This window comes from Thalia democratica, chromosome 9 (genome assembly GCF_965202585.1).
Source record: "Thalia democratica chromosome 9, ktThaDemo2.hap1.1, whole genome shotgun sequence".
Taxonomy (NCBI): Eukaryota; Metazoa; Chordata; class Thaliacea; order Salpida; family Salpidae; genus Thalia; species Thalia democratica.
In genome coordinates, this window is record NC_139173.1 from 29,129,348 (window position 1) to 29,146,940 (window position 17,593).

Sequence of the window (17,593 nt, forward strand, 5' to 3'; positions counted from 1 at the left end):
AAATTATGGTACCATTAAAATTTTTCGAATTTATAAAGAGTCAGAACAACATAAACCTAGATATTAAACAATTTTAGCAATTTATTCAAGCTAATTTGATTAGCTTTCTTTTGTAATTTAAATACCAACAAAACCAAACTCAAAATTACTTTGGTTTATAACTAACTTTTAACAATTGTTATTTAACTGTATATTAGATATAATGTCTCCAAAAACTATCTATTAAATATATACTTGAAGTAAACTAAAATTTTTCAACTTAGACTGGCTAAAATTAATTGAAATGTTTTTAGTAAATCTTAGAATGCTTTTTGAAGTGATTTTTATTACATTCAGTTAATTTCTCCGTTTTAATAATAAATTTTAAATAAAACTTAAATTAAACAATAAGTTAATCATATTTTTATAATAGTGGTTTATCTTAACTTCCGTTTATTTCTGTTAGAATATTTATTAGTTCATTAAAATTTAATTTAGAAGTTTTACAAAAAGGCTATTTTATATATATCAAAAAGGCTGATGAAAAATACATCAAATCACTTTAAAGCATTTCACCAACAATGAAAAATAAGTATTCCTTTGAACAAATTATGCTTAAGAGGTTTAAAAGCAAAAAACACGGATTGGTACAAATTACACAGTGAAAACTCAACTCGAACAAAAACTAAAAAACTTTTCAAAAACATTCTGTACATAATGAAATGTGGTTTCGCAAAAAAAAAAATTGAAGTTATTCTTACATTAATTGAACTTAATTTTTTATTAAAATTAGACATAACACTGCTTTTTAAATCAGTTAAAAGAAATCTGATTACTTAATAAAAAAAACTATAACTCACAATATTTTAAACTACAAGTTTTAAACTATGAAACCGCTAAAAATTTGTGTAAAAGCCATGAATTTTCATCGAGACCTAACTGTTTCTCAATAACCACGCATCATCAGTAATCGTGTGGTAATTGTTGAAGTGACGTCATAACCACCAATCACGTGACGACATGGAGTCGTAATTGTTGGAGTGACGTAATAATCACCAGTCACGTGACGACATGGAGTCGTAATCGTTGGAGTCGCTGTTGTTTTCTCTTCCTCTCCTCTGGACGCAAGAGTTGCAAAAGTCACCACCAGGCGCCTCTGTCAACTTCAACAAGCTTTTCTCCATAGTGTACTTGCGATCACGTGACCCCATCTCGCGATCCTCCACTGTGACGTGATAATTAGATTGGTGTAATTTTCAGAATATGATGTTATAAAAAAGAGGAGAATATGAAAATTAATTAGTTTAGTTGTTGTAAAACATTAAGTAAACGCCTAAGATTAAAATAAAAAACAAAATTTGTACACAAATTTTTAAATAAGAATAAAACAAAAAGTGTAAAATAAAAAATTATAAACAAAAAATAAAACTCTATTTTATATTATGAACTTGGATATTTCTTATTAAATTCTAAAAGTTATGTAAGCAAAAACCAAGAACATCTTGAGTATTTTATCAATAAGATTTTAATACATTTTTATCACTAACACTTACACAAAAGATTGCTGATAGCCACTTAAGTTTTTGTATGAAATATTTTAAACTACTAAACAGGTAATGTTTTCAGAGCAATATATAAAATCAAAACAGTTTAATTTCTCATCAGTAGCCAGTTGTATATACTAATAAACACAATAAAATATTATAATTTAACTTACTGTAGCAAATCCAATTGGCATCGTTCGTTATACTGAAGACGTTGAAAAATGTTTGTGAAATTGCAAAACTGGAAAAAGTGGTCACCTGTTTATATATTTGATAAAATAAAAGTATTGAGAAAGTAACGTTAAATTGCAAAAATTGTAACTTGAGAAACTTGTAATTAAAAAAAATATTTAAACAGAAGATGCTAAGTTTATTGATATAGTTTGTTAAAATCGACCTAAAAATTTATCCTCTTTAACGATATAAAAAACTTAAACTTGTAGCAAGCATAAAATTAATTGTACTAAAGTAAAACTCTTTATTATATTTTTACAAAAACTCATGTATTTACAACCTGATTCATACAATTAAGTGCAACTAACGAGAACGGGTAGCCAGTAATAATTCAGTCCGGGCATGTTTAACTCCAATCCGAACATGACACCCGCATTTTCGCTGAACACTGTCACCGCTATTGCCGATGTTATTATGCTGATTTGTAGTTGCGCTGTTTCGAAATGATATACATATTAATTTATGAAACAAAGTAATACTATTTTATACTGATATAGCTAATGTTACTATACTGATTTGTAATTGCGCTGTTTAAAAATGATATACATATATATATATACTAAATTATTACAAGTATTACTAAAAACATCAAACCTTTTCTTATACTAATAAGAAAAATAACACTAAATATTTTTTTAAATATTGGAAATGTTGCAAAGCTTGACGAAAAAAATCTGGAAAGTCAAATTTTGTAAACAACTCAAAAAATCACTGATTGATGTCGGATACATTAAATCAACAATAACATCAAAAACAAAAAAGTTTTATAATATTAAAAACAATTTTACAACAAACCGATAATCATGATAATCTCAACGGTGTAGTCCATCAAAGGGTATCTGAGATTATTTCTCATAACAATTTGGAACGCCCTCTCAGCGGATACCCTGAACTTTTCCCCGTACAACGCTACCTGTAGAAAAATAGATTTGAAAAACTTATCATAAAACTAAAAAACGTGAGATATTAATTACTACTTAAAAGAAGGTAGTTACTTGAAAATAGGTATAGTTTAACTTTATCCCTTTATACTTTTAACCGCTATTTAATTAAATCTAAAACTGTTTGTATAGAATTTTAAAACATTTCTACAATGTTATACACTCACTAAACTATTCACTTAAAATTTTTCGACGTTCAACTTTTTTTAGGCTCATAAACCTTACTATTATCAAATATCGAAACGATTTCTAAAAATTTTACTCAATGTTTCAACTAAACTTTGGTTTTTTGTAAACAGTCTCCAAATATGTCAACTCACCATTATAAAGGCGTTCCTGTTGAAATACTTCCAGTAATTCCCCACAAACTGAAAGCACTTGCCGCACAAGCATGTGGCGCAGTGGCACAACTTGTACCTCCGAGAAACGTGGTAAAACCACTCGACCATGAACCTGGGAAGCGTCACCACCGGGAGCACCAGAGAGCCGTAAGTCAATGTACCCGAGTGGTACCTGGGCATTAGATTTTTTTAATGAAAACTTTGAAATCGAACAAAGCTAAGTTTCTGTTGTTTATTTACTGACAACTTCAATAGTACAAAAAACCCAGTTTCGAAAGTTGAAAATTGATGCTTTTCAAAACGTGTTTAAAATATAAGCTTTAACACTGTACCAAAAATACTAAACAAAAGTAGATAAATCAAATAAATACTTGCAAATTAAAATGCTTAGTGCGGTACCGAAATCACTAAAAAGCTGGTAAACAAATATTTTACAACATAAACAGTATAATAACCTGAGTGCTGTACCGAAACTGCTGAAAACAGGTAAATATGGAACGTCGTCTGCAGCACTTTTCACCCAATAATACATTCCGAATGTTCCTGAAACAAACAACTTGAATAAAATTTGAATTGAAATAATTTTTAATCTAATACAACTATTGTACTGACTCAACACAAATAGCTAACAAAATGTTCATTCAAGCTTTAAATGTTTTTGATAGGTTGCAAATAAATGTAATTTTACTCACTTTAAAAATATATTTTTCATTTCAATGTTTTGAAATTCAACACAGGATATTCTTTTATATTACACTGGAAAAAATATATCACTTAATTAAAACTTATAGTTGTACCTGCCATGGTCAGTTGACCGAGCGAAATGATCCAATTTGACAGGAACTTCCAAATGACGAACAACCATATCAGGTTTAGGGGGGCGAGGGCCGTCTCGTAACCCACGAAAGAACATTTCTCCCCCTTCCCCGTGTACACGTCGTCCGTTGACTGTGTGACGTAATAATAGTGTCATGATTACGAATTTAATTTGATGTTTGAAGAAAATATAATGTCAATAAGATTAAAAGCAAAACCTATTAAAACTTTTAAGCAGGGTTTCCCAAAGTGGGCGGTACCACCCCCCTGGCCAATTTTAGTAAGTTGGGGGAAATAATTAGTAAGGAGGCAAAAGGGAGGCGATTTTAAAATTTTAAAACATACACTAGATATTTTTGAGTTGCAGATGAAGAGCAAAAAAAAAGGTCTTAGTTGTATCTATTAGTTATTTTGAAACTTACACTAGATATTCTTGAGTTGCAGATGAAGAGCAAAAAAAAAGGTCTTAGTTGTATCTATTAGTTATTTTGAAACTTACACTAGATATTCTTGAGTTGCAGATGAAGAGCAAAAAAAAAGGTCTTAGTTGTATCTATTAGTTATTTTGAAACTTACACTAGATATTCTTGAGTTGCAGATGAAGAGCAAAAAAAAGGTCTTAGTTGCATCTATTAGTTATTTTGAAACTTACACTAGATATTCTTGAGTTGCAGATGAAGAGCAAAAAAAAGGTCTTAGTTGTATCTATTAGTTATTTTGAAACTTACACTAGATATTCTTGACTTGCAGATGAAGAGCAAAAAAAAGGTCTTAGTTGTATCTATTAGTTATTTTGAAACTTACACTAGATATTCTTGAGTTGCAGATGAAGAGCAAAAAAAAAGGTCTTAGTTGTATCTATTAGTTATTTTGAAACTTACACTAGATATTCTTGAGTTGCAGATGAAGAGCAAAAAAAAGGTCTTAGTTGTAATTATTAGTTATTTTGAAACTTACACTAGATATTCTTGAGTTGCAGATGAAGAGCAAAAAAAAAGGTCTTAATTGTATCTATTAGTTATTTTGAAACTTACACTAGATATTCTTGAGTTGCAGATGAAGAGCAAAAAAAAGGTCTTAGTTGCATCTATTAGTTATTTTGAAACTTACACTAGATATTCTTGAGTTGCAGATGAAGAGCAAAAAAAAAGGTCTTAGTTGTATCTATTAGTTATTTTGAAACTTACACTAGATATTCTTGACTTGCAGATGAAGAGCAAAAAAAAGGTCTTAGTTGTATCTATTAGTTATTTTGAAACTTACACTAGATATTCTTGAGTTGCAGATGAAGAGCAAAAAAAAAGGTCTTAGTTGTATCTATTAGTTATTTTGAAACTTACACTAGATATTCTTGAGTTGCAGATGAAGAGCAAAAAAAAAGGTCTTAGTTGTATCTATTAGTTATTTTGAAACTTACACTAGATATTCTTGAGTTGCAGATGAAGAGCAAAAAAAAAGGTCTTAGTTGTATCTATTAGTTATTTTGAAACTTACACTAGATATTCTTGAGTTGCAGATGAAGAGCAAAAAAAAGGTCTTCGTTGTATCTATTAGTTATTTTGAAACTTACACTAGATATCCTGGAGTTACAGATGAAGAGCAAAAAAAAGGTCTTAGGTGTTTTAAATGGTAGTCTTGTTGGAGGGGGCAATAGCCTTTTTGTTTGGGAAACACTGCTTTAATGGTTATTTTTAGATAAAAAAAAATCAGAGTTAGTTTACTAATATTTTCAACTTTTGAAAGTTTTTGAAGGTTTTTGAAAGTTCAATATTTATTGTTTGGAGACGCTACTTTTTTTCATAAGGTTAAATGCAAATATAATGAAACCTAGAAAGTTTTTTTAGAAAAAAAAACGAGTTTTAAAATTGGCATACTCCTATTTTTGTTATTATATTACTTCTTTAGATTTTTTTAATACCAAGTAAGACTTCAATTAATTCATTAAAATAAACAAATAATTCACGAACAGATTTAATTTTAATTTAATTAAATGCAACTGTTTTTACGTTAACTCCCTAAATAACCTAGATTTTTTTAAATATTTATTAGTAATTTATTTTATTGAAAACATATTTCTAACAGCTTACTTTAATATTTCAATAGCTAACCTAACGATTAAATGCTCATTTAATTTAAAGTTTTATCTATAAAATTAATAAGTTATTAATAGTTATTTCTATTTATATTTATTCTTTACCAATAGAAGGACAAAATCCTTCTACATCAAAGCGTAAATAAACTAATAAGTAAAAGTTTGTGGGTTTAAAATTTTGATTTTTATGCCAATCTATAAATTTGAAATTGAATTATGTTTTTTTAACTTTTGTTTTAACTAAAATGAACTTCTTGTGTTATTATTATAATTTATTTTATGTGTCTTTCGGTTCAAGATGGGTTTTGGGTTTTGATGGGTTTTGATGCCCGGGTCCATCGTATTGATAACAAACTTGCAATAATAATAATATTCAAAAAATCAATTACCCTAACTTTAAAGTTATTTACCATTATAAAGTTTATTTATTTTTTTATTTTAACAACATTTTCTCAAAAAACTTGAATAGTGCAGTAATTTCCGTGCTGGTTCCCCTCCTCCCTGGTCTCGTTGTTCTCTGTGGAGTAATTTCCGTTCAGCCACGCGAACACCGGCTTGCTCGTCGACGTGATGAACAGTGACGTCAGCAGCCAGTATGACGTAATAAGCGTGGTTAGCACCCACGTGATCCACGGGTAAGTGATGAACGACCACACCGCTTCCTGCGTTCTTGAAAATGTATAAACTTTATAATATTTTTAAAAAACAAATGCATAAAATAAAAACATTATTATTCTACATTGCTTTTGTGTTCTTGAGGTTAATTTATGAAAAAAAACACCATGAGCTTGTGACTATTTGAAACAAAAAAGATTGCTTATATTATTAACTCTCTATATAATATTTTTCAATATCAAAATACTGTTTTTATACTGAAATGTACTGAAATGTACTGAAAAATTTAATTCTATCTCTCAAAAGAACTACCAAATTGTTTTTTTATTTTGAAATTGGTTTTGTGTGAGCTTCAATTTGAAGATATTTAATAATTGTTTGAAAAATTTAAATTTCATAGTTAGTTCCCGATTTCATGAAATTTTATTTGTGTTTTAAACAACAACTTACTCGCTGAGGAAATTAATGACCCTCGCAGCATTTTGAATTCTTTTGAATCCGTCAAAACATAGAAACATAATTAAAATGAAGTCTATTGGCATCAACATTATGGCTGTTGGAAATATTAATTAAATATTGTTAAATTTTATAATTTGTTTCATAAGATACAAATAAAAATATGCTTTGTCTAGATTTTCAACATAATGATAAATAAACAACTTTAAGATAAAACTGATCACTTCAATAAAATATAATTAGTAATGTTTATGACATAACATTTCTTTATATTAATGCATAAACAACAACATATTGTTTGAAGAAATTTTATAACACAAGTTTTGAAAAAAATCTGATCTAGTATTTTTCAAAGTTGTTTTAGTTAAAGCTAAAATTTGACAAAAAAAAGTTTTGCTATAAACTTTAAAAATAAAACATAATTAATTATAAATGAAATACCTACTACAGTCCACAAATAACGATTACCAATCATCGAGCCAGTTGTGGATAAGTTATTATCTTCCACAGAATTTTGAAGATTCTAAAATATTTTATAGTTTTACAAAAAATATAATTAAAACAAAATATCAAACACATTGATCATTAGTTTAAACTCATCTATTAGCAACAAAATCCAATTAATACTTAAAAACTTATTTTTTATTTCAAAATAGAACATTTAAGTTATTGTTTATAAGTTGTATAAAACACAAGCTCATTTAAAATTAATTAAAATTTGTTTACGTATCTTATAACAGTTTTTATAAAAATATTCCAAGCTCTGAATGTGTAACAAATACTTAGCAGTTTTGAAGCTTTCAACAGAAGATTAATTAAACGTACCCTAAAATTAAATTGATTATTCTTCTTTTAACTTGATTATTTTAACAATGTTCAGCATATTTTGATAAAAAATTTAAAATCGTCTTTGTAACACAAAACTAAAACTCAACCAATTTATATAAAGAAAAACAAACTGACAGCGAATCGCAGCCAGCAGTATAGAGTGGCGGCGAGGCACATGCAAGTGCAGGATATGTAGGTGAACCAGGTCATTACGTAGGAGAAATACTTCATCAGTATTATCCACACCCAAGACATCACTGCTGATAAGAGGAGTAGACTGTGTAAATTTGTTTTTTTTTTTTTTTTTTTTTATAAATGTAAATTTTTCAAACACTTTGTACATAATTATAACCTAGTCGTTTTTCAAGCATCAATTTATAAGCAATTTATGTTTAGATTATGGATGATGGCTTAAATGTTGTAAAGTTGAATGTTAAATGTTATGCTGTATATTTGTAAATTACTTAGTTTGAAAAAAGTTTAGACTCTATATTTCAAATAAATTACAAAACCCTTATAATGTATTCGTTTTTTGAGTATAATACAAATACATATGTTCACTGTACATTGAAATACTTTTTAATCAAAAACTATAAACCGGCTAAACGTGAATTTAATTGGTTAATTTCTTAAAATAGCATAAATTGTAATAAACTAACGATACAATCCATGTCCATGTGTAGGCGAAATCGAAAATAATAAAACATAATAAAATAAAAAAACAAATAAAATTAATACTAACGACACAATCCATGTCCATGTGTAGGCGAAATCGCACGCAATTTTGTGCAAAAGCGGCCTCGAGTCCAGTATGAACTTGACAACTTGGACTCCGCATTTCATCAAATCTCCCACTTCTTCACCCTCAAAATTCTTTAAAATAAATAATAACAATTAAAATAAAATAATAGTAAATAAATATTCACTTCCTCAACCTCAAAATTCTTTATAACATTGTATTGTAACACAACAACTAGAATTAAAGCACTAGTTAAGTTTTATATCTTTACATGACACAACAGAGAATGCTTTTTATTCAACTTTCTTAACCAGTGAAAATGCTATGATAACTCTGCACCAAAATATCATTTTACGTTAAAATTATTTACCAATCAAACAAACTGTAACAAAAACCACAAACCAAAGTTCACTTAAGGCAGAATTTTTCAAAAGCTAATTACTTTTTATTATTTACATAATTTTATTACGTTACAGTAGAATCAAACGAACGGTGACGTTTTTGAGCATGGGGTCGTCTTTGGTCATGTTGGGCACGCAGTATTTTTTATGGCAATTAAATTATTTGTACGAATAAATTATATACTAAATATTGTTATTCAGTATAATTATAAAACTAATAAAAACGAACGGTGACGTTGTTGAGCATGGGGTCGTCTTTGGTCATGTTGGGCATGCAGATGCCCTGAACAGGTCTGGTTGGCACCGTATAAGCCGCGCAACCCCCCTCTATTATCTCCTTGATCGACTGTTGGAAGTAGTATAGGTTTAAATTAATAATTAGTAAGATAGAATGGTACTAATTATCTCCTTGATGGACTGTTGAAAAAGTATATAGGTTTTAGTTACTTGAGTAGTAAAATAGAATGGTACTAGTTATCTCCTTGATCGACTGTTGAAAGTTATATAAAAATATAATTACTTATACAATAAGTGCAGTAATAAAATAAATATCAATTTTCTCAGTTAGGATTTTTTATTTTCCTTCTATTATCTCCTTGATTGACTGTTGAAAAAGTATATAGGTTTAAGTTATTGAGTAGTAAGAACGGTACTTAATATAAAAATGAGGATCTATAATTACTTATACAACTAGTGTAGTACAAATATTTATGTTCACAGTTAATATTTTTAATTTCCTTAATTATCTCCTTGGTCGACTGTTGAGTAAAATAATTACATATAATAATCGAGTACTAGTATAAGTGATAATGTCTATAGTTAACTTTTTCAAAAGTTTTTGAAAAAGTATGTATGACAATCTACTTCTAAATAGAGTAACAATGAAAAATAAAAATTGATGCGTTTATTTCACATAATTGTATGTGTTATACATTATCTCCTTGATTGACTGTTAGAACAAAAATATAAAATGAAAATATTTGTTACTAGTATGAATGTTACTATTTAACTCTTGATAGTAATTAGCTTAAAGTAATTAAAAATGTGCTCTACTTTTAAATCAAAGTACAGCACTTTACATTGAAGAAAACTGTGAAGCATTTATTTTACAGAGTATGTTTGTATGTATATATATAAACATATATATGTTGAATTTAAAAACATATATATATATATATATATATATAAAAACAAGTTTAAAATAAAGCACAAAACAAAATCACTAATGAAGGTAAAAAATTTTTTGCATAAATAGATTATGACGTAATTTTGAAACCATCAAAAATCGTGCAAAACGGCTTGTGCAAAAACTAATCTACCAACAGACAATAAACTAGCGAAAATTCATATAACTTCAGTGAGTAATTACATATTAGGACAGATAATTGGAAGAGATAAAGATAAAATTAAGATGCAAATTGAAATTTAGGTTATTTTAAGATGAAATTAAAACTTGTTAAACTTTAAACTTTAAATTTTAAACTTAAAATTTAAATTTTAACCATAAACTTAAAATTTTTTACCTTCATTAGTGATTTTGTTTTGTGCTTTATTTTAAACTTGTTTTGAAGCTGATGAGTGAGTAATCACGAAACTTGAGTTCTTCTCGTTTTTTCATCTTTGAATAAAACTTTTTATTAACAAAGCCCTCAAGGTGGGCTCAGTGTGAAAAATTTAATTTATTAAGTTAAATAACTTAATTCTATATATATATATATATATATATACAGTAGCGTATGACATTATATGAATTTCTAGTTTATTCGTACATTGAACATAAAAATAAAAAAGATAAATACCATCGTTGCTACTAAGAACTTGTTTATGTGTCAAGCACCAATACTTTAAGTTTATTTTCAACAACCCATAAATTTTTGCATTAACTTTAATTTTCACTAATCAAAAATTTACATGCACACTTCATAAGTCTACAAATACAATCTTCAAAACTGTAGTTAATAAATCAAACAAATTTTTTTCTTGACTATGATTGCATTACTGGCACGCACCCATTTACAGAAATTATAATAAACTAACTGAGGATATGTCCGGTCTAACAGAACAAAGAAACAAGTTTTCAGTAAAAACTTAGTGTTTTATCAATGTATGTACATAAACATGTATGAATAAAAAACTTATGATATAATTAGAAAAAAAAAAATTTCACTATGTACTGCATCACAGGTACACAGCCATTTTTGAAGAATCATACTTCAGTTTTGTGATAAATTTAAAATATAAATAAAACAAACTTTTTTCTTCACTACGTACTGCATCACATGCACACAGCCATTTTTGAAGAATCATACTTCAGTATTGTGATAAATTTAAAATATAACAAAACAAACTTTTTTCTTTACAACGTACTGCATCACCGGCACGTACCCGGGCACGCACACGAATTTCGACCAATCAACAGCCTTGGCGTTTCTGATCCTGCCGGGCGACAAGTGCTTGTAAACGTCGTAAATGTTGCCTTTAACATTTACAAACTAGTTGAATGAAAAATATCAGCTTAGTTTCAGCACATGACACAGCAAAAATACTTTTTCTGTAACTTTCTTAAAAAACACTGACTTAACGTTGTACCATTTTTTTTTCATTATAACTATTCCTACCTACATAAACATATAAATTCTCTAACTTTCTTAATGTAACATATTTCAATACAAACAACTGTTCCCACCTATCGACAGTCCGTTAAAGCTGAAAATGTCCAGGGTGTCGATGAGCCGGTTGGGTTCGTTGGGTCCGCCGAAAACACTGTCGACGAGCTTGCCCAGCCCCTTGGCTCTTTTGACCGGTTCCCGCACCGACCGCTTGCCTTTCGGTTTTCCTTTAAAAAAATATAACACGCGATCAAAACGGCTGTTTTTGTAACGACCGCTTTGTTGAAAACATTTTGCTTTTTTTTTTTGTTGAAAACACACAGCAAGTAGTCGAAGCAGCTGTTTTTTGAGCGCAGTTAATGGCTTAGACAACCACTAACAAACAAACATATCGTTAAACAGAAACACTCGTACTGACCTTTCGGTTTGCTGGGTTTGGCTCCGTCGCCACCGTCGTCGTCGCCGCCTCCAATACCGAGAGTGTCTGCTACGCCCCCTATATCCTTCAAAGCCTTGTCCGTGTCAAAATTTCCGTCGTTTTCCTTCGCCTCGTCCTCCAGCGGCTTCAGGAACTCCTCAACCGTCCTGTAGTCCCAGTACTCGCTGGGACACCGGGACACGCACGCCTGCAGAGAAGATTTGAGGTGAAATGTTGGTGAAAAGTGCCACATGCTTGCCCTCAAATGGAGCCAAATAGTTTTTTCTATGGTTTTTATACAAAACAATGGGATTTTTAAGTTATGAAGTTACTGTAGTCGCAGTACTTGCTCGGACACCTTGACACGCAAGCCTGCAGTGAGGAATGTAAAATGCATATAAAAAAATCAAAAGGTGCTGCACAGTTGCCATAATTGCTCCAAAAATTGCAGCCAAATGGTTTTGTTATGATTGTGATGCAAAAAAATGGGACTTTTAAGTTATGAAGTTAAGTTATGGTAGTCCAAGCACTTGTTCGGACATTTTGACACGCAAGCCTGCAGAGAGAAAAACAAACTTTAAAAGGTGCATACTTGCTCTTATTTCCTTAAAAATGGAGTCAATTATTTTTGTCATGATTGTTATAAACAATGATACTTGCTCAGGCATTGCAACACGCAAGCCTACAGACTAAAAAAAAGTCAATTAGAAGGTGCTGCGTAGTTAACATATTGGTCTCAAGCAAAAAAAAGCAACTATTGAGCTATTGAAGGATAATCTTAGCTTGTGGCTGTGTTAGTGTTGATAACTTATAAATAGTTTGTTTTTTAAAACACATCTTGATGTTTTAAGTTAAAAACATAAATCCTATAAACTTTTGTGACACCATACCCTCAGAGAGGAAGGAAATTCAAAATGTTTCGTATTTACCATAATTGCCCTAAAAAAAGTCAAACGGTTTTGTTATGAGTTTTATACAAAATAATGGGAGTTCTAAGTTATGGTTTATTAATGTTGGTATTTTATACAAACTATTTATCATTTAAAAATGCAGCTTTATGTCTTAGCTTGGAAAAATATACACCATAGACTGTAAATTTGGCACCTTGAAACACAAGCCTTCACTAAAAAGTAACGCAAAAGGTTGAACAAGTAGAAAGGTGGAATTTTTGTGGCAGTGTTGATATGAAAAACTGTGTCTTATAAAAGCTATTAGCTAAGTATTAATGTTGTTGTGGGCAAAGTCAAGATGTTTACAATTAACACTTACCGCATGATCATCAACTACCATCCGTTCAACAATGATTCGCAGTTGGATTGTTGATTATGTTCATGTGGTTTAATTTAGTACTATTCAGTTTTAATTTTTAGCTAAAAATACATATTATTTGTCAAATGTGCATGAGGCAAGGAATATTAAGAATTTAAGAAGTTTTTATCAACTTTTTTTTATCTTTTTCAATATTATTGTACTTTTTAACAATCAAGTAATGTATAGGTTATAAAAAGTTACAAAATATTAAAATTAGTAATGTATATCTCATAACTTTATTTCATCAAAAGTTTTGAACTTCTAACATAATTGTTAAGTTAACTAAACGTAAAGTAAAACTTTTTTATTTTTATTTATAGCAGTTATACTAGCATTTTCAACTCATATACAAAATACAATTCTTTTTCTTTCCGTTTATTTTAACTTGCTAAATTATTCGTATTTTAACCTGTTGGGTCGGACAGTGGGGCACGACCAGCGTGTCTGTCAAATTAGCCGCGGTTTCGAAACAACCGTCCTCGTTCTGCGCAGCGTCACTTCCGTACCACTCCCTACCAGTTAGCGGCCTTTCGACATCGAAGAACGTGCATCTCGTTATATCGAAGTAGTGGAGGAAGGGCTTGTCACTGAAGGAATATCATAATAAGTTGTAGTTTTATTTCAACTATTTCTTAAATTAATAAACTAATTCGTTATATCGAAGTAGTGGAGGAAGGGCTTGTCACTGAAGAAGTATAAATATATATAATGTATAAGTAAGATAACTATAAATTGGTTTATCAGTATTTGTTTATTTTCAAGTATATTTTTTTTTTAAGTTGTAGTTTTATTTCAACTATTTTTTAAGTTAATAAACTAATTCGTCATATCGAAGTAGTAGAGGAAGGGTTTGTCACTGAAGTTTTAATAAGTTGTAGTTTTATTCTAACTTTATTTTAAAGTTATAATTTAATATAGAATAGAACTTTATTTAAACTAATATGTTATATCGAAGTAGTACAGAAAGGACTTGTCACTGGAGGAAATTATAACAACTATAAGTTTTACTTTTCATTTTAAACTTTTTTAAAGTTAATGAAGTAATTTGTTACACCGAAGTAGTAGAGGAATGGCTTGTCACTGAAGGAATATAAATATTATAATAACCATAAGATGTAGTTTTATTCAATATTTTTTAAAGTTAAATGAACTAACTTGTTATATTGAAGTAGTACAGAAAGGGCTTGTCACTGAAGGAATGTTTTAATGAGTTGTAGTTTTCATTTTAAACTTTTTTAAAGTTAATTAACTAATTTGATATATCGAAGTAGTAGAGGGCTTGTCACTGAAGAAATATAAATGTATATAATGTATAAGTAAGATAACTATAAATTGATTTGTCAATATTTGTTTATTTTTAAGTATAATTTTTTTTTAAATAAGTTGTAGTTTCTAACTATTTTTTAAATTAATAAACTAATTTGCTATATCGAAGTAGTACAGGATGGGCTTGTCACTGAAGAAATATCATAATGAGTTGTAATTTAATGTGTATATGAAAATATGTAATGTATATAATATAAGATAATTGTTAATTGGTTTGTCAATATTTTTCTATTTTCAAGTATAAAATATAAAGAAAAGGCTTGAATAGACTTACATTTATTAGTTTGTCGCTGAAGAAAACATTATAATAAGTTGTAGTTTAATGTGTATATTTAAAATTTTTAAATGTAAACATATATTTTATTTATTAGTTTGATTATTCTATTATTAAGGTTAATAAATTATTTTTATATATCGAAGTAGTAGAGGAAAGGCTTGTTACTGAAGATATATCATAATGAGTTGTAGTTTTATTTTGACTTTTTTGAAAACAGTAAACTAATTCGTTGTATCAAAGTAGTAGGTAGAGGAAGGGTTTGTCACTGCAAATAAAAAGATGTTGTTTGTAAGTGTAAAAATCAAGGAAAAGTTTGACAAGATTTCCACCTAATAGTCACTGAAGGAAGTAATGAAAGTTTGTTTTGTTACATGTAAAAGATTTAGAAAAGGTTTTACAAAATTTACATTTAATAGCTTGTCACTGCATAAATATAATAATTTGTCTCGTTATAAACATGATAATTTGTTATTTTGAGTGAAAAACTTATCAGCAAACAGCATGATTGATAATTAAAAATATGCATAAATAAAAATTTCTCAAATAATAAAAACATTTGTTAAAATAATGAAATGTAAACCTTTTCAATTTATCATAAAAAGTATGATACCAAATTTAACATTATATAATTTCTTTTTTAAAACTAGTATACTTAACTGTTATTTGTGAGGGATTCATTAGCTTAAAAATAAAAAGAAATTCATGGTTTATCTCCAAATAAACTTAAAAATAGTTATTGTTAAACAGTAAAAAGGTAATGTGTTATAATTTAAGTGTACATTTTGTAAGCTATTTTTATGTTTAATTTAATTCTTGTAAAGTAGACAACATTGTATTATCAAATTTAGTAAAACACAGCATCGAGTTATTACACAAATCAGTGTGGCCTGATTCCGCAATGTTTGAATAAGTTTCTACGTTGAACGTTGAAAGATCAACACCCAGTTGCAAGATACACATAAACAAAAAAAACATATATCAAAATTAAAATAATCATTTTCACACATAAAAATAAATAAGATAAAAAAATAAAACAAATACACAAACATCATATTAATTGTTTATTTTAAAATGAAACCATTGTGACATGAAATGACAATTACACAATATTTTTGAGATAATAGTAATAATAACACTTCACTTACTGTGTATCTAAATCTCTGTATTTTTGTCCGCATATTCTACCAGAGCTTTCAATTGGATAAGCTAATCTTTCTGGTTTTCCAGCAAACCAACCTAAAAACAGTCATAACAAAAACTTGTCTATCCTTAGAATGTGTTGTTCTAATTTGCGTAACAATTTTAACATGCATTTCAAAGCCTAAAACTTGAAACAGCTGATAAAAATAGAAATATACTAAAAACACCTCAATTAATAGGTGAATCAATACTAAAAGAAAAAATAATTTAAAAACTATTGCTTTTAAATACTACAAAAATCTAACTTACCGTACAATCCAATGGTGAAATAGAAAAATATAGATCCGAACAGAATGATGAGGCACAGAATGTCAGTGCATTTTCTTTGCCTCACCGGGCCCCTGAAGTCCGGATCATACTCCTTTGGTCTGCCTGAAATTAATAAAGAACTTGTTACTAGGATTAAAAATAAAATTTTGAATAAACTACTATTCACACAATTATAAGAACAACAAGACAAAGGGTTTCTCACTTGATTTTCAATAAAATAAAAATTTTGTTTTTGTTAAAACTCTTAAAGTCAAGTTTAATAAAATAATAATGTTCTAGCCTTTGTATAAATGAGCAATTGGCAATTAAACTTATTCAGTTTGTTTTGTGACTAAACCCGGTACTTCTCAATATTTACACTGTATTTATTACGGCCATCATCAACATAGTTGAGATGCTTCGCGCCATCAATAATAAATAATGAGCTTAACCTGTCTTGTCTTAGATACTGCTGTTGATGGTTGTGTAGTAAAGTTCACTATTTATCAACATGTACTCTGTTTTATACTGCAAAGTTTATACTGCAAAGAAGTTTTGATAATGATTTTTTTGATTTGAAGGCAACTTTTCAACTGAACTTATATTTCAAAAGCGTTTTTATAAAAAATCATTGTCCCTAGTGTAGTCATAAACACCACTGTAGTAGTTTTGGTTTAAAATACTTATTTAAACTAAAACTAAGATGCACAAAACTAATTATCTACTGTTAAAAGTTTTCAAAAATTAAAGAAACACTGGCTATATAGAGTAAGCAATTAATTCCAATATGAATCTAGTCTATACCCATCAAGACTGTTTCTTGGCCAAATAAATTTTCATCCAAATGAACAAACTTTTAAACAATACTAATGCATATTAATGCACATTAGAACAAAAAAATAAAAAAGGATTTTTTGTTTATAATAAGTCATAAAAGACAAAGCCTTAATAGGTACATCAGTTGAACAAATTCTATTGGTTCATGGTCAAATTTACTTAACCTTTTGCTAACCTGTATTTAAAATACTTCTAACTTGTTTTCAAAACATTAGAAAAAAAATAAAACTCAAGTCTTTTCATTGTTATTTTTTCTATGCTTCTTAAAAATGTATTTAAAATTTATTAATTTTAGAATCTTAAAAAAATAATACTATACTGTAGTTTAATGTGTAAAATAATAATACTTTATTTATTTTTTTTTAAATGAAAAAAACATT

The 17,593-nt window shown here is 28.4% G+C and overlaps 1 protein-coding gene across 1 annotated transcript in view; it reads right to left on the minus strand.

Annotated features, from left to right (window-relative positions):
* Nucleotides 1–1,031: 1,031 nt before the first annotated feature.
* LOC145845166 (choline transporter-like protein 2) overlaps nucleotides 1,032–17,593 on the minus strand; it is a 28,115-nt gene continuing 11,553 nt past the window's right edge. The window contains exons 2-19 of the mRNA XM_082952588.1: nucleotides 16,377–16,499; nucleotides 16,073–16,163; nucleotides 13,734–13,911; nucleotides 12,014–12,221; nucleotides 11,673–11,822; nucleotides 11,335–11,462; nucleotides 9,216–9,332; nucleotides 8,589–8,719; nucleotides 7,978–8,123; nucleotides 7,013–7,115; nucleotides 6,409–6,616; nucleotides 3,837–3,987; nucleotides 3,495–3,582; nucleotides 3,019–3,211; nucleotides 2,553–2,670; nucleotides 2,066–2,190; nucleotides 1,697–1,781; nucleotides 1,032–1,204 (exon numbers count right to left, since the gene is read on the minus strand). Coding sequence (XP_082808714.1) covers nucleotides 1,032–1,204; nucleotides 1,697–1,781; nucleotides 2,066–2,190; nucleotides 2,553–2,670; nucleotides 3,019–3,211; nucleotides 3,495–3,582; nucleotides 3,837–3,987; nucleotides 6,409–6,616; nucleotides 7,013–7,115; nucleotides 7,978–8,123; nucleotides 8,589–8,719; nucleotides 9,216–9,332; nucleotides 11,335–11,462; nucleotides 11,673–11,822; nucleotides 12,014–12,221; nucleotides 13,734–13,911; nucleotides 16,073–16,163; nucleotides 16,377–16,499 — 2,516 coding nt within the window. The remainder of the gene's footprint in view (nucleotides 1,205–1,696; nucleotides 1,782–2,065; nucleotides 2,191–2,552; nucleotides 2,671–3,018; nucleotides 3,212–3,494; nucleotides 3,583–3,836; nucleotides 3,988–6,408; nucleotides 6,617–7,012; nucleotides 7,116–7,977; nucleotides 8,124–8,588; nucleotides 8,720–9,215; nucleotides 9,333–11,334; nucleotides 11,463–11,672; nucleotides 11,823–12,013; nucleotides 12,222–13,733; nucleotides 13,912–16,072; nucleotides 16,164–16,376; nucleotides 16,500–17,593) is intronic.